At 37.4% G+C, this 26,108-nt stretch overlaps 1 protein-coding gene across 1 annotated transcript in view; it reads right to left on the bottom strand.

The window, feature by feature from the left end:
- Positions 1-18,578, bottom strand: part of LOC140169674 (protein mono-ADP-ribosyltransferase PARP14-like) — a 33,157-nt gene extending 14,579 nt beyond the window's left edge. Inside the window, exons 1-10 of the mRNA XM_072192965.1 lie at positions 18,285-18,578; positions 15,784-15,896; positions 10,773-11,466; positions 9,953-10,204; positions 8,631-8,876; positions 6,554-8,125; positions 5,630-6,037; positions 5,174-5,212; positions 2,497-2,612; positions 1,074-1,310 (exon numbers count right to left, since the gene is read on the bottom strand). Coding sequence (XP_072049066.1) covers positions 1,074-1,310; positions 2,497-2,612; positions 5,174-5,212; positions 5,630-6,037; positions 6,554-8,125; positions 8,631-8,876; positions 9,953-10,204; positions 10,773-11,466; positions 15,784-15,896; positions 18,285-18,510 — 3,903 coding nt within the window. The 5' untranslated portion in view covers positions 18,511-18,578. The remainder of the gene's footprint in view (positions 1-1,073; positions 1,311-2,496; positions 2,613-5,173; positions 5,213-5,629; positions 6,038-6,553; positions 8,126-8,630; positions 8,877-9,952; positions 10,205-10,772; positions 11,467-15,783; positions 15,897-18,284) is intronic.
- Between the last annotated feature and the right edge of the window lie 7,530 nt (positions 18,579-26,108).

Here is a 26,108-nt window from a genome sequence, read left to right as displayed (position 1 = left end):
ATATATACATTTTATTAATTATTTGACCTTGCATTTTCATTTGACACCCTGTTCGTGAAAATTGAACAAGACCTGACCAAGATATGCGCCTCCAAACCCTCAAACCCCAAAATCAAAAGTTACAATTTCAACGATTTTGGGAATGAGATCGCATCGTTGTATTGCCCACAAACACCGCGGGGCAATCAATAAAGCACACAGTGTAACAGGTACAATTGAACATTGAATCGTTAACTTTTCATTTTGGGGTTTGAGGGTTTAGAGGTCAAGTCTTGCTCGATTTTCACGAACAGGGTGTCAAATGAGAAAGCACAGTCTAATTAACAAAATGTATATTTCAGAATAATCCATTAATTATCAGGTTGTTGAACAGCATTGATGACTATAACTGACGAGTTTCTTTTTGTGCCCGGTGTATATATTTTACAACTGGAGTGAGTGTTTTAAGTTGAGTTACCCAACTGTCTATTCTTTTTGAAACCCATAGATGCCATACGCCCTCTGTCGACTACGTGAGCTAAATCGTCCACAATAGTGTGGATTTCAAAGGGAATTATGGAATAACGACTAGATCTTCTAATGAGAAGAAACCTGCTAAATGTCTTCCATGTTTTAGCAGTCTAAAAAAGCGCAGTTATTTATTGTGCGCTACGCACAGGCGCAACGCCTAGACGTTGATCCACAAGCCTCAGCACACTTTACAGGTTGTCGCTGACCACTACGGTCCCACACATCATTCCATAAACCATATAACAACAATTCAGGGACTTTGCTGCTTCAAGAGCGCACACCCTAGACATTCCACAAATAACCTTCGCAACAGAATTTTGTACGGGTTACAACGAGATATAAATTAGCAGAAAAAATCCTTGTCCAGGGGAATTTCAAGCCAACTTAATTTTCCACAAGAGCGTACTATAGGCAACGCCAAGGCTCTCACACCATAGTCGAACGCCCTTATCGATTGAGCTAACTTGATGACTAAAGTGCGTCCTTTGTATTTATATTAAAGTCTGCCATGTTTCAGTTTAAAATGCGCAATTTTTATTTTATATTCAATGCTACATGCCTACCTTATTTTGACCGCGCGAGAAGAAATCGTATCCTTGACAGTGGAAGTGATATACCTCTTGACACTGCAGGTTATAGGAGCTAGTCTTGATATGGTCCCAAGCATCCATCTCATTACCACCGAGGCGCCGTTTTACTTCGCGTTGAAGTGCTGGACCTGCCTTGTCTAACATCGCCTTCGAAACTCCACCATGTGAAAGTTCTGCTGTCACGCCAACTGAGTTGACCATGCTATCAACCTATTCAGAAAATAACCAAACACATGCTATAAACAAGAAAGGGGGTTGCGATTCGTCACTACGCGGTTTCAAGATGGTTATCACTGATCTGTTGTGCCTTAAAGCCATAATGTGTGATTTGCTTCACAGCAACGCCCTCAATTTTGCTCGGATTTCTACTTTTTGCATAATTATAATGCCCAGTGGTGTACTAAAATACAACGTAAAAGACTAAGCATGAAGTGCTTTAATAACAGTAAAATTGAACTTTTTATATTAAAACCAGGGAGACCCGGTTTTAGTCAGAATTCACCGATTGAGTGCTTGCTAACATGTACCGTGGATGTCAGCTTATGTGTACACACGTCGAGCGCGATGCTCCGTGCAGTATTACATGTAATACGATCGGCGAGCGTAGTACACGCATTGTAGGCGCTGGAATGAAATCGCAATTTTCTTCGTTATACCTCATTTGTTTAACTCGAAATTAAAAGAGGATAATGTGATCAGTGAAAACAAACATTTAAATAGGAATCTATTCTTTATGCAAATCGCACATTATTGTTTTAAGGTGGCACTACACCCCTTGATAAATTTGTGACTATTTTTGCATTTTTCTCATAATATAATAAGACACTGCTAATAAAAGTTCTGTATAGTGGCAAGTAATGCCACTCACTTGGAAGTTCACTCACTCAAGACAAGCGGTACGTTATTTATGATAAGAAAAGAGGTACCGCTAGAATGTACCTCATTTCTTAACATATATAATTAACCACTTGTCTTGAATCACTGAACTTTCAGTGAAGTTATTAGATTCCTTGTCGCTATAATATGCATAACTTTTGTTACCAGTGTGTAATTATTTTTTGAGAAAAAGCAAAATTAGTCACAAAATTTATCAGGGCGTGTAGTACCACCTTAATGATCGTTCTATTCAAGTGGCTGAAGTGCAATACGGATTCCGAATGTTCCACGTAGAATATTCGGTCAACAAATATTCGTGACAGAAAATCAATGAGGTATGTGAAATGTCTGATGGAAATATATTATCGATTTGACGATTACTGGATATAGAATGGGAAAAGCTTAAACAACGAAGATAATGTTGGTTCTAAATTAGGACTTGTATCTTTTTTAATGTTTTAAACTTAAAAAGCTGCCATAAAAGCTAGCAAACCCACGGTAGTCATGAACTATTGCTTACCATTTCATCTTCCAGGTTTCCTATTTTCCATCTGATAGTTCCTCCTGACGATCCTCGGATTGTATCATGAGATATTTGAGTATATTGCCCACTTTGTGGTGTTTGGAACACGGTTTCTAAAATTATGTAAATAGTTCATCGATTGACACAACATTATCGTCAGTTAAACAAGGTAGCGCGAACCGAGGGCGGATCTTGAATCTTTAAAAGGGTTGGGCCGCTCATTGAACATTTTCCAGTTCGCTTTGCTCCGCTCAGTCTCCCACCCCAGGATCCGTCCCTGTCGTAAACGGAGCCGTGAAAGCATGTTGTTTTCATATCATCAATTTTGGTATCCTTGAACGTATATAATTATTATGATTCATATTAAGCCATCTTTCAAATTGACGTCACTTGTCTTTGTGTGACTATCAGCAAGATTGGCTGTCGTCAAATATACGTCACACACAGTATTACCCATTAATAATAATGAAAGACAAAGATAAAAGAATTTATCGCGTCTGAAGTCATCTGTAAATCAAACTCGAGCACGATTTGTTTACAAGTGTCGTGATGATGACTTGTTGAACGCGGCGGTACAACCGGGCGCCTTATTGTTAATGTTGCACCTTCATACATACAAACCATCTCAAAAGTTAGGTGTTTATATAGTAGGAAACTTTATTTCGCGAAGGCACCATGTCAACAATGCCTAGAAAAGTTGCTTTTTGCCTTGTAAAAGTACGTAATTTTTCGCCATTTTCTGCTATTCCTTTTCTCCGATCGGCACCAGATAAATCGGCCTTCCTTTTACGCGCTATTAACCTGTGTAAACCAATCAATGATCGTAATTGACAGTGACATCAGACGCGATAAATTCTTTTTATCTCTGTCTTTCATTATACCCATTAGATTCTTTGCAACCTAAGTTTACGTAGTTCAGATATGAGATATATGCCAGGCTAGTATACAAACGTTTGCAGCTACTTGCGTTATTTAACTAAAGTCTGCACAAAAAGTAACTCAGCTGTTATAAAATAATACGGCTATAGATTCAGAACTAATAATTGTTTTCACAATATTTCAACATAAAAAGAAGGATGATTGATTTATTTACGCGCATTTTGATACCCCATTTGTCTAATTTTGTTCAATATTGACAATACAGCAGTGTTTTGAAAGAAAAATACCCCAATTTAAAAGTTGCAGTTATTTGTATTGATTTCAAGTAAGCGCGAAGATAATGGCGTGCTTTACGTGTTTACAGTGCTGGCATTATAACCATTGATCGCTGTAAACTGCAATTTTTACTATTCGGGTATTTTTCTGTAAAAGCACTACTGTGTTGTTAATTTTGAACGACATTTGACGAATGGGGTATCAACATGCGTGTAAATAAATCATCCTTCTCGCTATGTTGAAATATTGTGAAAACAATTATTAGTTCTGAATCTATAGGCGTATTTATAACAGGTGAGTTACTTTTTGTGCAGACTTTATTTTTTACATCACAGACCAAAACTAGAAGGCTATATATTTGTACACAAATACGGCTATACCCGCATGTTATCGGTGTACCCAAACTTACAGTCCTTATTTGCTGAGGCCTTAAAATAAAGAAATTGTATGTGTAAAAAGTGAAAGTCCAAGTAACAAGCTTTAATTGAATGTAGGTTGCACTGTCGTAGCACTTAAAATAAATATATTGTAAAAAGTTCCCTCCCAGGGGAGTCGTCTCTCTTATTCTCCATAGGGTGCTGTTGTCAGTCTCTCTTACAGTGAGGCTATGCAATATGATTCAGGGGAAACTATTCCAGAGGGAGTATGTAAATTAAATGGAACAGCCATTTCAGAGGGAGTATGTAAATTAAACGGAACAGCCTTTTTGGCGCCATTTCAGAGGGAGTATGTAAATTAAATGGAACAGCCAATGGGTATGTAATTTAACTGGAACAGCCTTAACGCATCACCCTGGTATTTCCAATTATGATATCATACGATCTGTCTGTTTAGTCCTCCGTGTGTGGGGTGGATGGGTGTGGGGGTGTGGATTATATATACATATGACAATATAATACTAAAGACCTATCTGTGTACCAAATCTGAACCCTGTAGCTACTTTTTTTGTTGAGAAACGGTCGGCCCTTTGTTTTAAAATTTGGGCCCCTTGTACATCTGGCGCCAAAATGGGCAAAAGGAACATCTACAACTTAGGGCCCATACATATGCCACATATGAGCCCTAGTGATCTTGTACTTTTAGAGCTAGGCTTGTCAATCTGTTGCACCATATTTTAACATTTGGGCCCCTGGGGCCCATAATATATAACATATGGGGCTCTTGTATATTTGTTAATATAGAGTACCCCTAGGGCTATCAGTGTACCAACTCAGGGCCCTGAGGCTGCTTCATTTGATGAGAAACGGCGTGCTTTGTATTTTCACATTTGGGCCCCTGGGGCCCGCGACCTTTGACCTCTGGGGCCAAGATGGGCAAAAGGCACTTCTACGGGGTAAGGCCCAAAAGTGTACCACATATGGGCCCCAGGGCCTTTGTAATTTTAGCGCTAGCCTTGACAGAATAATGTGTTTGATGGAGAAGGAGGAAAAGGAGGAGAAGAAACCACAGGATGGGAAGATACCCTGCATGCTATTGCATGCGGGTATAAGAATCATGTATAATAAGCAGAGTACTATACCTTCCTCAGTGGATTGTCCTTCTTGCATATATGGTGATCCTGTAAAATATAAACATTTGAAATTAAATGGTAGACTATTTCAATATCATCGCTTTCTTTCCATTTATCGCTTCTCGAAGCCCTCATACACACATTCTCTCACCACTTGAGGGGCTATCGTATTACGTGTAATTCCGAGGATCTGCCCGGTGACGATAAAATGTAAGCTAAAAGTGCTGTTTGTCGGTGTGTTGTAATGCCAAAGCCGCATAAAATCGGTAATACCGAACTAGTCCTGAGAGGGTCAACGTTTAGAGGCATTAGCTAGATAAGGTTGTAGGATATAAGAACCCGTTTCTGATGTTGTTAGTTCACGTTTCGATGAATTACCAGCAATACAATCAACATTGGAACAAATCAACTTCAAATTAAAACATTGAGTAATAGGTATGTTTTACATTTTTGTTTCATGCTTACTGTCCAACACTTCAATGATAGTTCGGCAGGTATCCTGACTTATATCTGTGAAACGAATGGTGCGGATACTTGAAACATTTGGTTGAGTTATGTAGTACTGGCACGTGGACTCAACCATCGTCCGGGCGCACAACTTCACCGGGAAATGGAAGAGGCCAGAGCTGATGGCAGGTATGGCGATAGATGTCATGCCCAGTGTGTTCGCTTCCTCGTTGACCTTTAAGATACAATCGAACAGGTCGTCTTCTTCGTGTTTGCTCCCTCCTTCCCAGATAGGTCCAACAACATGAATGATTTTCTTGAACGGTAGGGTACCGGATTCGGTGACTATCAGCTGTGAAACGGAAAGTTCATCATGCCCTCTACTCTGCATAATCCTGTTGCATTCGTCCTGGATACTTTGGCCACCTATCATGTCATGAAATAATTTATTCACAAATTAATTAGAAATCAAAATTAAACATAGTACAACTTAAGTTTGTCCTTTTTGTTGAGATGAAATGCAATAATTATAATAACTATATAACAGCTTCGGTAAAGTTCGGATATGACCAGAAAGCTATAGTTTTCTGTCCAGTTTGAGGTATATCAAAATATCTAGTCGAGCTTGTTGTTTTATTGATACTATATACTTGTCCTGCCTCTGATTAATTTTGTTGGTCTAAACATTTTGTGGACAGATCAAGACACATTATAAACAAGAATTTCTGAAAAACGCGTATTCATGTGCATCGTCACATTCAAGACGCAATACATGACAATTTAAAAGCAACATAATTTGAATAAACAGAGAATCCCTGATAGCAAATATTGCACAATATGTTATTAAATATTCCGTAAACAAAAAAAGGATAACAAACACACATGAAACGTACTGCATGAATAGCAATAGCAAGAACAAATTGTTAATTTAAATTTACTAACCTGCTTGTATAATAGCGCCGGCAACTCCACTACCATGTTGCATATGGGTGTTTGCAGCGTTCACTATGACGTCAGCTTGTTCTTTGGTCAGATCTCCACAACATACCTCTATTGCCTGTCCTGTTTTGGTTTGGTATCTTTTTAAAACCTGCGGACGCTGCGCGTTTGGAAGCGCTGATTGGTGCTGCATTTGTGAAGGGTTTTCCATACCGGAAATCTCAATAGATGAGTTATGGTCCTTCTCGATGGGTGTCAGAAAACCTTGTTCACTGAGTAGTACGCGAATACCTGCTTTGCTGACAGGGTGGGACTTCTCGACGATTTTTTGGACCTCGCCACGAACCTGTTCCTCAACTTTTTTACAATCTTCTTGCTTTCCTTTCAACATGATTCCCGACCCTTCTTCGTATTTCCACGCGACTGTAACTAAAGGTTGGATCTCGCTTGTGCCGTATAGCTTCTGAAGATACTTGACTTGTTTTTCAGGTAGAGGAATGAAGTAAGCCGTAGCCACATTCCCTTCTATGTATCGGTTTATTCGTTCGCGAGCCTGTTGTACATCGTCGCGAAATCCAGCAATTTCAACGCACTGTTCATGTACGCGTAAACATGTGAGCGCAAAAGGTAACTCTTCATTCATGGATCCGATCAAATTTTGGCCCTCGTTATCTTGCAACACGGCTAATCGTGTCGCATCGGAACAGGATATGTTCTCATACTTGATCTCATCTTCCAGAAACTGGCAAGCACGTTGAGCGTCGGCTTCAGTTTCCGCTTTGACTTTAACCGTGTTGCTTTCAACACAGCTGGCACGAATGCTTCTCTTCATGAACGTTTCACAAATGGTGTCGTCCGCCTGAACGACAAATTGGCATTGGTGGCGATTAAGATTTGGAGTGTTTTGAACCAAACTTTCAAAGAGTTCCATCATATTCACACGTGCATTCGTGACTGTGGATTCGTTGCCTTCAAACTGGACTTTGTTTTCATCCTTCAGTACTGTGATTTTAACGTTTGGGTGCTTGCGTTGGATTTTAGGGATGATTCGACACATCTCGAGTTGCTTCATCTTATAAGACTGTAGAGGAGGTGTTTCAATTACTCCCTCTTCTGGTGTGGCGTAGCCATCGTCATCCACCTCTCTTATCAACTTCTCTAGATGTTTCTTGGCATTTGTGACATCTTCCTTTTTACCACGTAAGATATACTTTGTGATACTTCCATCACTTCCAGAGAGGTGAATGCCATATCTGCGGCTAACACTGGGTACTTCTTTCTGTATTTGTTCTATCATGTGTTCCGGGATAGTAATGATCTCCTCGTGGTGCGGATGATAAGCTTGCGGTCTAAGAGGTCGTGTCATGTCCTGTCTAAGGGCCTCCGAACGTGATTTGGTCTTCGTGGTGCGTTCAACCTGACCATGAGCAACTTCAAAATGATACGATTCTGGAGAATTAGAGCCGCTGGTTGGTACGTCGGTTAGACCCGTCATGAAGTCATGATGAGGTTCCACCTGCAGTGTGTCTGTGCTGTTAAATTTGAGCGGGTTCATCCGCAGTATTCGACCCACATCTGTTTAAATTGAAAAATACCAAAACATCTCAAATTAGTACGCATAGACAAACTTTCGGGCCTCATAACTGCTAAATTGGTTAGTCTAAAGTATATAAGTATGGCAAAGACGATGATCTGTGAGGTCAAATTTCCCAAAATCCCCCAAAACGGGATTTTTTTCGTCTTCTCTGCGGATATCCCAGATGGATAAGGATGGATAATATGGATTCGTCGCATGGGGACAACGCAATGAACAACCAAGGGGCGCAGCATTCAACCTCAGTCACATTTATGACCATCTGATCCAGAACAATTCTAGAAACACTACATCTTCTAGAAGCACCACCAGTGTTGCTGGATCAAGTCATCACTCATGACTACATGTAGAAAACCAGACCAGAAACGTCGAGTCCCATAAAATGTGATTATTTTGTACATGGATATGTTTTATAGAACTTAGCTACAAATAGAATGTTGGTCTTCCTGTTTTGTTTTGTTACAATTTAATTTGATCTAAACTTACTTGTATGATCATTTAAGAAAACTAACGCTTGGTTTCCAGAAATGATCTTGACATCACACACATGCTCCTCATAGGTTTTTGTCATATCTTCTATGATACGATCAAAGAAGCATCTGATGGTGTCTGCATGGGTACCGCTCGAGAATCCTGTGATCAAAATGATATCTGGTTTAAACACACGTTCGGCTTTGATGGTGACTCCTTTAAATGTTTTCGATGCGATGTTCTGGATAACCTGATCTACATCTGAAATATAAAAAAGCACCAAACTAGATTGAGTATCCGGCGACTATATTTGACAAAATATTGTCTCAATAATCCCTAACAAAATTCATCCTCAAGGGCATATCATCCAGGGCAATCGATTCTGATCGCATCCAGGGCAATCGATTCTGATCGATAAGTCGTTGGCATGCCCTTGCGTCAAGTCGCGAGCAGTTGACTTGAAAGCACTTTGTTGCTACGTACGACTGGCATGACTCTTGAGAGCTCTTTAGCGATTGTGAACAACACGCTACCAGTGTTTGATTAATGGCGATTTTGAAGACCTACGATACCACTGCCAGTATGATATGCGGTTAACGGTAATAACACCCCTTAGTTTGGCCCCTTCAAAAACTATTTTGAGAAGTCTGGGACTCTGGACAACGTTTATAAAATACGTGACTATCCTGCGACATTATCATGTTTATGAGAAACTTGTATTACAGGCTAGTGGTAACTCCTTACTGCGACTAAACTCTGTTCAAGACTTTCAGAGGAACAATTACCTGCTCGTGTAATACATTAATCCATCCTAATGTATGGAGCTGAGACCTGGAGATGAAAATCGCCTCCTAGTCTTTGAAATGATGTGCTTGAGGAAGATCATGGGCGTATCACGTCACTGATAAAATCACACAAAAAAGGATCCGATTCTTTGGCCACGTACAGCGAATGGGCAACGACAGATACCCCAACATTTTGCTAGAGGGCAATGTACATGGAAAAAGACCACGTGGAAGACCTCCCAAAAGATGAATGGACACTATTAATTCAGACTGCCTAGCTCAAAACATCACCTCCATTGCAGCAGCAGGAAGGCTGGCCAAAGACCGAGTGGCATGGCATGGAATCACCATGGATCAGATGGCAAGGCAGAGTGCATCAGCATCCGTGCCGACGCCTTAGGTTAAGGTAGGTCAAGGTAATACATTAAGTGTTTGAAAATTGCCCGCTGAGAATCACGAGTTCTTCGAGGTATCATTACTGAATCGATTTGAATGAGAATGACTATTGTTACGACACTAATGACCTTTGATATGAGTGAAAGTTTAACATACCTCTCATTTCACTTTGGAAGCGTACAAGGGCAACACCTTCTCTAATGTATCGTATCCTCGGGTCTTCGTCTAGTTTTGCTCTGGTCTGGATAAACAAAGACAGATGATCGTCATCAGAAGGTGGCACACCATGGATCATAAGACATCTCCTGTCAAGCTCCCGAGGAAGCCGTGGTTTCTTGCGTGTCGCTTGCACAATGGTCAGTTCCCGTCCTTCAAGTTGATGAGGGCTACTTAGAATGGCTCGCACAACTGCATTATGATATAAAATTAAATCATATTCTCATTACGCCATAGAACACCATCCCCTCATCTCTACACACACATAGAGACAACCCCAAGGACGTGATAAAAGAAGCAAAGAAAGAAAGAAGCAAAGAAGCAAAGAAAGAAAAGAAAGAAAGAAAGAAAAAAGAAAGAAAGAAAGAAAGAAAGAAAGAAAGAAAGAAAGAAAGAAAGAAAGAAAGAAAGAAAGAAAGAAAAAAGAAAGACAGAAAGAAAGACAGAAAGAAAGACAGAAAGACAGAAAGAAAGAAAGAAAAAGAAAAACTGCTACATTAACATTTAGCTGATAAAAGAAGCAAAGACAAAAATAAAAGAAAGAAAGAAAGAAAGAAAAAGAAAGAAAGAAAAAGAAAGAAAGAAAGAAAGAAAGAAAGAAAGAAAGAAAGAAAGAAAGAAAGAAAGAAAGAGGAAAAAGAAAGAAAGAATGAGGAAAAAGAAAGAAAGAAACAAAGAAACAAACAAAGAAACAAACAAACAAAGAAACAAAGAAAGAATGAAGAAAGCAAGAAACAAATAAATAAATACTCTGTCATACCTTTGGTATCAGTGAAGGTGATATTAATTATCCGTTTTCTGTCGTCCTCAATAAAGCCTACTATATCAGCTCCTGCTGATTTTGCTTGTTTGGTAAAATACCACTGGACTGTTGCTGCATTCAGATACCCCGAGATGTCAACGCTTCCATGTTGTTTGTCTGCTTCTGCAGTTGTACTTCCTGCTCTACTGGTAGATGCTGTTGGGGTTTGTACCCTGGAGGGGCGTATATGTTCTTCATTTCCCGACCTCCTCCTACCAACCATTGACTGATCAGATTGTGTTGATAACACAATGAATGATGGTGATGAACTTTGTTGTTCACGTGTGTGGGCATTAGTTCCCGGGGATATACTACTTAAGTTAAACACGGCATTGAAATCCCGCGAAATTACGTCTGTTTCAGAATTAGTACTGAGTCTTTCACGTTTAACAGGCGGTTGGTATTGGAAACCAGCCATTTCGCCATCATAAGCATGAATGTTACTCATTTCTTCGTTGTAATTACTTTGATCAACAATATTTTGGTGGGAAATATGAAAAGCATCGACTTCTTTGGGCAAGGAGTTAATACAGATATCATCTAATGTATAGGAATGCAATTGGTCGTGTTGCTCGGGTGACGCCATTGTGGTCTCTGGGTGTCGAAGGCGTAGATGTCCTGCACTAGAACGTGACCTAGTCCCGGGAGTTTCCTTAAAATAATTATAACAAGATCATGCTCTTTTTAAATATACAATGTCTGTATCAGTATGCTTCGACAATTTTATAAATACGTACTTATAAATACGCACGTGACCATCTCAGCGCTGCCATAAAAGCTTATAGACAGTAAGTCTCGAAGTGACTGCATGGTCTTCCTGTACATTTGAATGCAAAGACGAGACTACTGTGCAGCAAAATTTTCTATTTTGTTCAACTTTGTGATTATATTAAACTTTTCCGTCGATACATTTTTTTCGCCGGCAAATACTTTCAAAATGTTGATTTTGATAACATATTATAAATTCGGAATTCCCGATGTATAATATTTTACTATTCAATTAATATTTATCTTTTTCAATGGCATGAGCATTTGGTTGCTGGGCTTGGTATGTCGTGCCCATGTGCCACGTGCGTATTTATAAAATCGTATTTATAAATATAGTCGAAGGTAGCTGGTAATAAGAAACTTTGATTTTAAGCAAAGGCATATAGACGACAGATTAATTTTAATCATCTTACAGGCCATGAACTTAAAGACCCATTCAGTGATCCCATTGTTTATAAATTGCTTAAACGTGATGAGTAAGTCATTCAAGTTGTCTTTTAATATTTTTGAAAAAAAAATTGGCAAAAAACGAAGAAAACAGCAGTATTGAAGAAGTTGAAGCCATACAAGTAGCTAATTTATATACTGTCAGTATATAAATTACAGATTCATGTAAATGCCTTATTTTGTCTTAAATGCACGGCTTTCAACTGAACCTCTAGCATGCTTTGTTAGCACATCTATGACAATGATAAAGGAACCAAAATCTGATGATCGTCCCGATGAGCAAATCACTAAATGGACCTTTTTAAACGAAGCGCCACACATAAACTTGATAGTACTAATAACTAAGCACATGGTATTTCGTGATTTTAGCATCCTCGTTGTAGGGTATAAAATAAATATTCAAGAAAATAATTATATAGCTTCCCATAGCAAAAAGAAAAGTTTCCCGGTGACCACCCGATGACCATTCGGTGGTCATCAGAAACCTTTCGGGTACCTTTTCCAGAGTTATCCGAAAGTGCCCGCTAGCGGATACCTTGCGGATACCTAATGAAGATATCCAAAAGTTTTCGGGTAGACATCCGGAAGTCTCCCAAAAACTCAAATATTTCAAACGAGTTACCCAGAAGGTTCCCAGAAACTTATATTCTTTGCAGGAGTTACCCGGTGGTTATCCGCTTTTAATTTGACCTTGAAAATAGCATTAAGCATCTTAAGAATGCGTGGGTGGGTATATGGTCAAAGGTCACTGAATGAATTCAAATAATGGAGTAGCTAGCTGTTGGCAGTTGGAATATATTTGTGCAGAATATTCAAGTTATTTGTGGTCCAAAATGTATGGATTTACATGTAGGACATTACAAGATGTTTACTAATTAATCTGGAACATGCTGTAGGAATTATAAAGCATTGAATGCTTGATTTCATATGACAATTCAGGTAGGAAAATTTGTATGAAATGATTTGTATTGGTGCAGTCTTTATACACTAATGTACCTAATATATGATACATGTTTTAGTTTATATCTTTTCTAGTAAATCATACATGATTTTGACAGTAAATTAATGTCAATTAAATTACTAATCATCAGCTATGTGTCAATTAACTGATCAGCTTTATGTTAAGCTATTTGTTGTAAATAAATTATATATTTGATATGAAAATTATGCTGTGTCAGTGATGTGATCACATTTAGGTACTGTAATACATGTATATGCTGATATCATAACAATTTGGTTGTACATTAATTGAAAGGTATGCACTTTAAGGTGTGAACCAATTAAATTAAATCAGGAATATTTAAAATTACATTGTACACTTTCAAGTTTCTTAAAGCAAGATAGTACAAGCTCAACTGCCATGACTGCAGAGTTATATTTCTCCAAAATCTACAATTCAAATAATAAGCTAAATTGCCTAATAAATTTGTGCATACTCATGAATTTGTATTTCTGCATTCCCCAAAAGGTCAACAGGAAGTATCCAAAGAGGTCACCAGGTATATCGTCACCAAAAGTTATCCGCTAGGTCCCCGGAAAGTTATCGGGTAGTTATCCGCTAGTTCCCCCAAAAAGTCATCGGGTGGTTACCCGCTAGTTTCCCAAAACAGTCATCGGGTAGTCATCCGGTACCTATTACCTGAAAGGTATCCACTATTGTTTCCCAAAAATTTATCCGGTAGTCACCCGCTACCTATCTAATTTGCATGTGAAATTTGCCGGTGTCTACCCGGTGACTATCGGGAAGTTATCCGAAAAGGTCTCATTTTTTGATATGGGTTATTCCCAAATTAAATTTCATTTGATTAGGACATTGAATATGCGAATAACATATAAGTACATTATAATATAAAAAGCTCATTTCCAATATTTCATTTGATTTGGACATTAAATTTGCGCATTTCGCGTAATTACACGTATTACAGCGCGCGATATGCCGTTCTGGCTGTCGACAGAATGTGCGAAATCTTTGTCAAAAGACTGAATCTGCAAGCAGTGGCGGCGCTACGGGGAGGGAAGGGCAAAGGGGCATTTGCCTCCCCATAATATTTTTCTTGCCCCACCCCTCACCCTATTTTTGAGGCAAAAAAACCCAAAATTACATGAATTTCCACTTTTTGAGAAAATTTGTCGATTTTCAAATCAATGTTTGTTAGTAATTCTTCAAATGGTCTAAGTATGTAGAATTAACATAAAACAAAATGTTCGCAAATATTTTATAATATCATGATGTTCCTTTGCTTTACGTACAAATGACCTCGCTGTGCTGCATGACAGGAATTATTTATCGCAACCCTAGATAATTCACCCACGCGTGACGTATTTGCTTGAGTTAGGGCCGCTACAGACTCAGCGTATTCGACTTAGAATATTTGATGTAACATATCTACGTTATTTAGAGAGAGCGTGGCGCAATGGTTAGGTACTTGCCTTTAGTGCATGAGGTCACGGGTTCAATTCCCGGCGGTGGCGATTTGCTGGGATATTGACTTGGGAAAAAAAGTCTGAAATTAATTGGCAACCTCTGTAGATTAAATTCAGACTTCCGCTCTCCCCATGGTTCATTTAGAATTGAGTAAATTAATCATGAAATTAATCCGTCCTTCGGAGGGGACGTTAAGCCGTCGGTCCCGTGTGCAGAGAGCCATACCTGTACATGACCCTCGCAGCCAGTTTCGAAAAGAGTAGGGTGTTAACCCCTGACTGTACCCAACACGTCCTGGTGTACAAATGGACCCCAATGGAAATAAGCTTCAATTGAGGCTTTCTTGGGTTATCCAGGGTTGTCAAAACCCAAACAAATCAAATAAAAAAACATCAAATTTAATCTAGCCCCATTCTATTTCCGGTAATGTTAAAGTTGAACGAATGTTTGATGACGTAAAATCGATAATATGCTACGTAGAATATCTGGTAGAAATATATTATCGATTTTATATCTAGACTAGATTAAATAACGTAGATATGTTACATCAAATATTCTACGTGGAATGTATAGGACCTTTTATTTTAGGGACGCGCCATTAGACTTCCTGTGGGTTGGAAACTTCACTCACTCCTGGCATCCATCAGAAAAGAAACTTTGCCTATACCACTGCAAAAAAGATGCACCCCGTCAAACACAAAACGTTTCAAATGTCGGGGTCATATAAAAGGTATAAAACACATAAATAACTTTCAATTTTTATTTTAAATGTACTACCATTTACACATTCTAACATATTCATAAAGTGTTGACTAAATAATGTTCCCAGATATTTTGGCAACACATATTTTACAATAACATTTTGACAACATTTTGAAAAATGCTGTTATGGTGTTTTTTCAACAACAACAAAAAACGTTTTCATGAGTTTCATATATAACCCGACATATAAATCAATTAATTCTTAATATTAAAATGTTTTGACCAAACAGAACACATTAATAAGACCCAAAATGATGTATGTTTGGTCTACATTCGACCGACCCTAATTCTGAAAAAATGTGAAAAAAGTATTACTGTACAAACTCTAATTTCTGAAAATCTAGAAACACTTTTTTTCTAGTCTATATTCATCATATTTTTTCTAGTCTATATTTTTTAAATTCTAATTGACCAAAAATACATGTTTTTAAACCAAATTTATAACTTACAACCTGCTTAAACATGTAAATGAATCCAATTCCCAGGGTAAAATAAAATTAAACTTACAGCCACCCCTCCCCCCCCATTTAAATGGTACGTCCTTACTGTGTTTATATAGTGCCCTACCTGTCTTATTCGGTTGCATGAGCGTGTTATAGCAAAGGGAATTCCCCGGTTTTCGTCAATGGAAAGCGTTGACTCATGGACACTTTCACAGCTGGTGATTGCTCTATCTACCGCTGAAACATAAATCAACATTTTTAATCATCATCAATTCATCATCCCAATTATAATAATAAAAAATATTATTATTATTTATTAATTGTTTAATTAATTATCTTTAATTGTTTTAATTTGATTTAACCCTAGAGGGGGGAGGGTGTGTAACGAACTCCCCAGATTTTTTCCGTCATAAAAACGCACGCGTGTATGCCCAAACGTAGATCCATCCATTTTAGTGATACCATTTTACCCCAACACCTGACCCGTGTGTACAGTAGGTCCGGCCATCAAAGATGGACATGATGGAGGTGGGGAGGCACCAATGTTTTTCATATCGCTCTTGTTAAATTATTCCAAGAGCTACTGAATTTTTACTTGTTAGTCATTTCCTTTTATATTAAGGAGAAAATTTGGTGAAAATCGCATTTATGTAGAATTATTAGCACCCCCCCCCGTAGTCCATTACAAAATATGGCTCAGTAGTTCTGTGGTTAAAGGTCGGTTTTTTGGTTTTTTTTATACTATTTTGATTTTAAAATTAATTTTTAGAACGCATAAAAGTTAATAATATACAATTTATTATACATTTAACCATTTAACGGTATTGACATTGTTGAATATTTCCCTTTTTAGCTTCAAGTTTTTACTACAGCCGCTATTTTGGAATAATAATGACCAATAATAATGATAATAATAATATTAATAATAATAATAATAATAATAATAATAATAATAATAATAATAATAATAATAATAATAATAATAATAATAATAATAAAATGAATCATTATTAATATTTGTTATTATTATTCCTTTACATGTATTCTCATTTTTATCATATTTCGGTTCATAACAACCGTATTGCCTGCCATACACTAATATTGTTATCATCATTCTGAATATGATTGATAATGTATATAGTAAAGGTTTGCACTTTTCACATGGTAAGATTTATTTAGACAAGGTTTTCACAAACATATGATTATGATGCGTTGCAATGGGGTTTTTCATATTGCACTTTTTTTTATTCACATGCGCTTTAATTTATAGACAAAGGTTATTTTATCCAAGGGTTTTTCCCAAACATACATTATCATGACGGGGTTTTTCATATTGCACAGACATTTGTTTTGTATGTACGCATGCGCAAATTAATGATATTGGGAAATAACCAAAAATACAAAATAAGATGACCGGTTTTTCCCCTGCAATTTTAAATAAATAAATAATTTTGTCGGATTTTGTCCTTTTTAAAAGACAAAATAAAAAATAGTCGAAAATCTATGTAAAATTTAAAATTCGTATAATTATAGGTAAAAAACGTTTGATTGGTGCCCATCTCCACTCGTAAAATTTCGCATTCACATCTGTTGCCCTATTAACCCAGCAAACACACACTAGGGACCACAATGGCCTCATCCCAATGGTATAGTCCAATAACCTCAATTAAACAATCATCTTGCCAAATTTGACCTGAAGTTGTAGAGTGTGAGTTTTAGTACCCAAATATTCAAAGGTCATTCAATGAATGTACACATGTATTGGGGTTAAAGAACTGTGCCCCTGATAGATGAGCATGTTGTGGATCCTAGTGACATACCGTAACGTTTTCGACATCATTCGCAAAAGGTTTATAGGCCTAGAAAAGATTGCCAGAAACGCGTTAATGTCGGGTTATATAAAGGACGTATAAAGGGTATAAAACATTTGTTGATAACCTACTGCAAATATTCTGCCATGATGTTATTTAAGTGTTAACAAAATATTGTTGTAGTGTGTTTTCATACAAAACGTTTTAAAACGTTTCCATGACCTTTATATAACCCGACATTTAATGTTATTAAAACGTTTTTATCTAAACCAAAACCAAAAAAAAAAAACATGTTTAAAACGTTTTAAAGGAGTATTTCGTGATCCTAGCATCCTCCTTTTATGACATTTTTCAGTACATATCCACGAAAAAAGCCTATTCCCAAATTTTCAGTTGATTCCGATTTTGCGTTTGCGAGTTATGCATGATTATGTGTGTTACACTGCTCCATAGACAATGCGTTGTAATTTCGTTCTGGTGCACCAGAACGAAATTCAAATTTCACGATATCTTTGCAAAACGAATTAATCTGCAAGAAATATTTTGTACATAAACATTATGTAGCCAGAGGTTTCCAGTGATATAAAAATCTCAACTTTTTGGAGAAAAGTGGGGGATGAGGCTGTGGATCACGAAATGCCCCTTTAAAACGTGTTTGTGTTTGCTGCTAACCTCTGTAACAGATGATTCATGTTATATTCTAGAATTGCTGATTCATTGAACTTGATTATAATTTTAGGTTAATCTTTACATAGGTATAACTAAAATTATTTCAGACAAATTTCAAATTACATATAATATATACTAGCCTTACCTTGTACTTCATTTTCATATATACCGTCCGCATCTGTAAATTTCAACGTAAATCGTAGACTGCAGTCTGCTTTGTTTTCAACGACTTGCAAAATCTCAATGTCACATTTAGAACCGTTTTTAGAAACAATCCTTTGGCAATGTATGATCAGTTTGTTCTCCAACCGGTCTCGATCACATCGTCCTATATCTATTCCTCTGACTGTGATGTCTAGAGTATTAGCCATTTATAAACACAAGAAATATATAATTTGTATTAAAGACCGAACGATACGATATACGAGAACAACTTTCTCTGCACTGCGCAACAACTCACGACGGGATTTCCCAAAACAATCAATTATAATATACGCATATTGCGTGAACTGGGGAATCCCGGTTATCAACATTAAAGGCCCCGGGATTATTAGGTGAAGCTGGTCGAACCGGGTTAAACATTTAGCAATATTGAACAAGGCCAAGGTGGCGTAAGGCCTATATCTATAAAAAGAAGGTGTTAAAAACGTTGTGTCCCTGCTAACACAAAGACCGCGATTGGTAAATAATAATTTTGATGCATCTAGAAATTTTGGGAATAAAAATGTCAACAGGCAGTCTTATTTATTAGCCTACCTAGAAATACATTGAAATAATGTGTGGGTGAGGAATTCACAGGGGGTGTAACAAGCGGACGCCAGAGGGAAAACTGTCACCACCACCCCCACCCCCACCCCCAAAATTGTCAGGGGTAAAATGGGGACGGAAAGATCGTAGGCACATTATGCAAACCAAAGGGCATTCTTTGGAACTCAAAAGGCCATCTTGTGTCACAAACTCTGTGAGTGGCTTTGAACTTTCTTCAAAGCCTATTTGCCAATATTCAGAGAGGATAAATACTTGGGTTTTGCAGTTCCTAAACTATCTAGGGCATCATTTATTCATGAATATTGAATTGCACCAAAATATCGTCGCAACACTATCCCGGAACACTATAAAATGTACCATTTACACATTCTAACATAAGGTATTGTTGGTCGAAGCAACCTAAAAATCGATTTTCATTATCTAGATCAATATATTATTGAACATTAACACCTTGATGTTTTGTACAAGTTCATTCTACAAATCGTATACTTTGCAAACTTGCTTAATTTATTGTTGTTAATGAGTTATGTACATTTTACAAAAATTTTGTTGTTTCTGCCCTCTTTACAACGTAACTCAAGAACCGCCGCACCTACAAAAGTATATCTGTGATATTTTAATTCTTCTACATGCTCGCTATGAATTGAGCAATGCAATTTTTTCCAAAGCTCACTACCATTCGTAAGATGCTGTGAACTACCAAATCACAACAATTTAAAATAATTAATAACCTTAAGGGCTGGGATATGAGCGACCTTGAAATTCCGGTATCTGGAGAGGGGAAGCAATGAGTTACCCCAAATCACAGCGGCAGGTAGTGACTGGGCCGCCGAGTGCTAATATATATTTATTTTGGAAGGTTCGTGTTTGTTTTAAATTTTGGGGCGTTTTTCCAAAATTTGATATTTTTGATCATATTTCAAAAAAGCGACATGCCAAAGACAACTCTTTGGGCACATAGTTTGTTATTGTTATTGCAGTTCTTTTCCACATACCAACGTTAACATTCGATTGGGTGATTTACTAGCAGAAAATTATAATAGAATGTGTGAATAGAATGTTTGGAATTTTGCAACTAAAATACTAACTGCATTCTGCATTATGTATTTATTTATTTATTTAGGCCTATGCCTATTTATTTATTTACTGACTTATTTATTTATTTTATTTATTTGGTATATTAGTTAGTAGGCCTAGTTAGTAATATTCCATGATAGGCCTACGTCGGTTTATTATTGATTGTTGATAACTTGACAACTTGATTGATTGATCGATTGATAGTCATTTACATTATATTCCTAGTTTATAGGCCAATTTGAATAACATCGTACATTAGATAAATAGACCTATCAGTATTGATTTATTCTATTCAGCAATATTAAGGATTACTATCAAACTTCTCATAGCTGATTGTCAGTTGGCTCAGTGGTAACGCAGTAGGTTTTACAACACCGAGGTCCCGGGTTCGATTCCCACCTCTGCCTATTTTTTGCAAGGCTGAGAAAAAATTAAATTTCTGGACTGCAAACTTATTTGGCGCGCGATCTGAGCTGGTCCTTTTCTGGTGGCTGTGTCTGTTACAGGCACACTCCCTCTGCATCCAAACCAGGTTCACGCTCATTACACCTCTCTTAACCGATAGGATAATAGTAATGTATCGTGGCGCTTGTATCATTTTGCATAACACGAAAATGCAGGGCAGTTTTATGTAGTAGATAAAGGGTGAGAAACAGACCATTACCATAGATAATCGGTGTCTTGTTGAGGTATGGTGAGCATGTTAGTCGCTCGGAAGGCGAGACCCCGAAGGGGTCGAGCCTTCCGAGCGACTAACATGCAAACCATACCTCAACAAGACACCGATTATCTATGGTAATTGTCTGTTTTGAACCGTTTATCTTACATATACGGCGAGCAAAAATAAACGAATTTGTTGTAATGAGTATTCATTTTCCAAAAGACAAAATGGAAAATACTGATGTATTATTTTGTAAAAGTTGTGGGTTTTTTCCCAAAATAAAAACACCCCGAGATAGTTTAATATTCTTCCCATGTGTCCTGCGTGCGAGTCTATTTAATGACAAATGTAAGTGATTTAATCAAATCAATACAGAATTGATCTCAATTCAGCATCGAAGTGGTTACGTAATTCTCTTGGTTACCGGATCACGCTATTTTGATATGCCTTCAAGTGCCATATACTTTGTGTGGTGATTGTTTCGATCGTGGTTCATAACTCAAGCGCGTGATCCCGTTGACATAGTAACATTACGTAACTTCGATACTGAATTGAAACCTGTATTTGAAGTGGTTTGGTAGGTTATTCACCTGCATAATAGTTAATCCGATGGAGGGTATTCACCCCGTGACCATTGTTATTCAAATGTTTAATGAATAATGCAAATTGTATAGAGTTGTCAATGTTTGCACTACAATCTGTTTCAACACCATGAAATTTATATCTTAGAAAATTGTGAGTATAAGCAGATATTTGAAAAACCTAGTAACGTTGTGTCCAATGGTACTCCCCATTACGGGTAGGTCACAGTAAGGCTTTGCACACCCAGCCTCTTGACTTGTAATGAGTACCGCAGATTAGTTGCGAAGCTCCCCTGGTCGGGTAGTATCCCGGGGGTTCTTGCCTAGTAGCTAATTCGCATGGACCGTTGAGCGTTTTTGGGTTGGGCAAGGATAAAGACAGATTCCCTTCTAAAAACCAATGGCAAGTTTATATACATGTGCTGAGTATACATGCAACGAAACGGTTACTTTTTAATTATGAAAATTTACTTTGTTATGCTAATTAAAATTTAATTTACATAAATTTAAATGAGCACCAGTGGTGTTATGAATTACTGTTATACGGACTGCAGGAGCCCTCTATAATTTTCTCTTGCCATGTAACATTTGCATTTAAATCGAGCTGCAAATGCATTTGTTCCGTAATTCTATCTGAAACTAGTAACCAACTCAGATTCTACATGTATGTTGTGATCCTTTCCATAGTGTTTCTAGAATGTCCATGGTATTCCTTTTGTTTAGCTCGCTGCCCGAGACCGTTATCTTGAGCTATTGTGTTGATAATGGTCTCTGGGCAGCTAGCTACCTCCATTACTCTAGGTAATGGTCGAGGCAACGAACCTTAAACAAAAGGAATACAATGGATAATCTGTGAATAGAAAAGGGCTAGACGTATATTTCTAAAGAATGGGTGCGGGGTGCGCATTATTATCTTTACCATTCAAACATCAACCACTTGAATGAACAGGAAGAAGCTGCGCGTTGGTAGCCTGCCCTTGGCTCAATCCCGGGTGCAATACCGTAAAACCCCGTCTACAAGCATATAGTGTGCTTCTGATGAAAGCTACATTAATCCAGTCACCATTATGGAGTTTGAGCAAATAAATTACGGATCCAAGTCTATACAAACAAGTATTATTTTAAGACCGATCTATTGTATTGGTATATTAACGCTTGCTTTTATAAAAAAACACTATATATGCTTGTAGACGGGGTTTTACGGTATATCGGCTGTGGAGGAGACTAAGTCTAGTCACGCTTTTAGGGGCTGTGCAATAATTAGTTCCAAACGGCTCGCCAAATATCGCTTGCCTCCCCTCTCGCCCACAAAATATCGCTTGCCCCCCCCCTGGCCTGCCACCTTCCACCCCCCTGTACATTCCAATTTTTTGGGAACTCAATTTGCAAACCTTAAATGGGCTAGATACATGTTTCCTGCGCCTTTTAGAGCGTTTTATTCAAAAGGCGCCCATGAATGTGTGGCAAAAATCGCTCCCCTCCTTCTCGGCTTGCCAAGAATTGCTTCCCCTCCCTTTTTTGACTCGCTAAAATTTCTTCCCCCCCATGTTACCCTCCTACAAGGGCTCATAATTATTGCACAGCCCTTACTGGAACGCCGCGGCCGGTGAAGACCTACAAATAGCCGGGGAAAATCCAACGAGTCGCAATTAAAACGCCTACACACTTCTATACATGTTCATATCCGTGTCGCGACGTCGTACATAATGTGAAGGTTTATAATAAAGGGATATCATTCCTGAAAAACTATTTGGACAAACGTACTTATTATGCCTTTTTTCAATGGCAAATTGTGTAACAATAAATGCACAAAATTCGAAGCCATTGATTGTGCGGAACGAACGGTTGGAGGAGGATAAACTTTTATTTTAATAAAGATTTATCTTTAAAACCCGTAAACGGGGTGTAACGGGTGACGTTGATCTCGTGACTGAACAAACGGAGAATACCAGTTTGAAACCAGCAATGGAGACGGTATTGAAGTAATGGAGAAAGGTAGGCTGAAGTTTAATGTGCTCATCAAAATTCGTAAATTTTTATGTTTTTGAAAAGATTATGAAACCAAAATACCAGTATCTTATATTCAGTGTTAGTTGTTTGAGAGTCCCTTTCAGCCTATTATTTGTGTCGGTGGGGTGGGGGTGGGGGGGGGGTTGCGGTGGTCGGAGAAACTGTAAATAACCATTGCAGGATTTTCATTTTAAGACATGGAGAAAATAAACGCATTTCGCATTTGACTTTCTAGACCTGCTACAGGAAACAAACATGTTATTTTTTTGGCCTTGAAGATGATTAACTGAATGAATGAATGAATGAATGAATGAATGAATGAATGAATGAATGAATGAATGAATGAATGAATGAATGAATGAATGAAATCAATCAATCAATCAATCAATCAAACACGCCATGCCTTTTTCCGAATATATCCATCCACCGCGCCGGGTTTTTCCAGACTCAGAGTACAGTTTGTTGCAATCATAGGGAATTTTATCTCATATATCATGTATATGTACGTACAATATTATCACTCACAGATTCGTCACTTATAGAAGAACGTCCAATGAATTGAAACAAAAATGACGGAAGGAGATTTGCCGTATGTCGATATTAAAGTTAACAAGAATACTTTAGAAACATTTTCCAAAGAGACGTTGAAACACAAGCTTGAACTGCATTTTCAGAAGATATTTCAGGGAGAAATTGAAAGAATAGTATGTGGATATGAAGTAGACCTGTTGGATCTGAAGGACGGTGATTATCGTGTGTACCTTACTCATTCCGATAAAGCATATAAAGGTATGTTATTATTATTAAGTACAATTGAATCCTCTTCAATATTAAATGGTTAATAGTCTAAATATTGAGGATAGTCTCAATTATTTTTGTGTTGAATGACTGTTTAAATTTGCTGTTAAACTACCAACACGCATGAATATTCACTCGATACTATTATAGTTCTTATCCCGTGTGGCCGAGTGGATAAGGCGCCCGACTCATAATCCATAGGTTGCGAGTTCGAGCCCCGCTCGTGCCAGCGTGTTGTGTCCTTGGGCAAGGCAGTTAATCCGCATTGCCTACTGGGGGTGGGTGGGGTTGGATTGGATGTTTGTATAGTTGTTTGTTTCAATGTTGCAATATTGGCGCTGATAAAGTTGCTGCCTGCAGCATTTCAATAATGAATTTATGCACATTTCTAGTACTTTTGTGGTTTGCTTCATACATTTGTCTTAATTCTTAACTTTCTTTTTAAATAGTGTCTAGAATCTAGTACTAAGTATTTTCCACCAGTGGCGTAGATTTCTTTTTGACATTGCGGGATGGGGTTGGCATGGTTGGAAAAAGTTAAAGTGAATCCAGCACCTTTTGGCGACAGAATAAGGTTAAGGTAGAAATGCGTGTGAAGCGGGCGAAAATGTTTTGCCATTTTGAAGCTAAACTGATGAAATATGGTGCAAAAGTGGAATAATAAAAAATAAAAAAATGGCCTTTTGTGGGCTAAAAGGGCCAATCAGAAACCCACATGTATGCGTCAACATAGTGGGATGATTTTATGGATCACCCCCCCCCCCTTTGCAAAATTTGGGGGGGGGGGTAAAAACCTGTTCAAACTTCTCACTACAATGGTGGGTGCCCGAGTAAATAGATGATATTGAACTTGATTTCCAAGTATTTTAATAATAAGAATGATCAGCCCACCGAACCAAGCGTCAAAGTTATCAGATAGTAAACAATAAATCAAGGTGACAAGTTTACTATTTCTTTTTAATTTCTTTGAAATTTCTGTTAATATTAATCAGTATGGCAAAATCATGTGAGCTATTCACTCTGTTTACTGATCAAAGATCGGTTACCGGCTTTTGAACGTCTGAATATTATTATAAGTATTTTTAGAAAACTGTAATCGGCATATGCCACTGTAGGCAAATGCATGCAGACAAAAATGACACTTTAAAAATCGATTATTTTATTGTTGCAACCATGTATGGCAGATAAATTATAATCAGCCCTAAAAACACCATGCCGATTGAAATTTCCCTTGTATCACACTTATTTGCAAGTTTAAAATAAGTATTGATTATTTGTCGGTTTTCAATAATATAATTATACCTAAAATTTCATTTGAAAATGTTGACATTTCGTATTGAAGGTATACATTTTTCCCAAAAAATACGTAAAACTTTTAGGTCTTCAATACGAAAGGTCAACATTTTCAAATGATGGTCGGCTTTTCCTCCCAGCTACATACACTTAAGTAAACATCTCAAAAAGAGTAACTAACCCCCTTGAATAATGGCTATTATTTTAAAAAGGGGCTATTGTATTACAAATCTGTAAAATACGTTGGAAGCAGAACTTATTTCTGCGCATTTTGACATCTCATTTGATACGATAGCTCAGAAAACAATAAAACACCGGTCAGTTAAATGTAGTGAGGTCCAGATTTGAAAGTTGCACTTACATACAATACAAAAACACTCAGAATTCATTACACAGATTTCCTTCCATTATACTGAATAGAAAATCAATACAATTTACTGCAATTTTCGAATATTGGGTTACATTGATTTAAATGTACGCTGTGACCTCAATATTTAGTCAATTGTGAGGTGTCATATGTGCAGAAATGAAATCTGCTTCCAACGCATTTTACAGATTTGTAATACAATCGCTCGTTTTTGAATAATGGTCACTATTTAAGGGGGGTTAGTTACTTTTTTTGATGTGTTTATATATCATTAGATTTATAAAGTTTACTTCGAGCTCTGTTAAACGTCAAAATATCAATTTTTAATAATTTGCCATAAAATGTGTAGTGTATCGCAAATTTGATTATTTATATTTATATTTGATTTATTTAATTATTTGATATCAGAATGAC

Source organism: Amphiura filiformis, chromosome 14 (assembly GCF_039555335.1).
Source record: "Amphiura filiformis chromosome 14, Afil_fr2py, whole genome shotgun sequence".
Classification (NCBI taxonomy): Eukaryota; Metazoa; Echinodermata; class Ophiuroidea; order Amphilepidida; family Amphiuridae; genus Amphiura; species Amphiura filiformis.
This window is presented reverse-complemented; position numbering and strand designations above follow the sequence as displayed.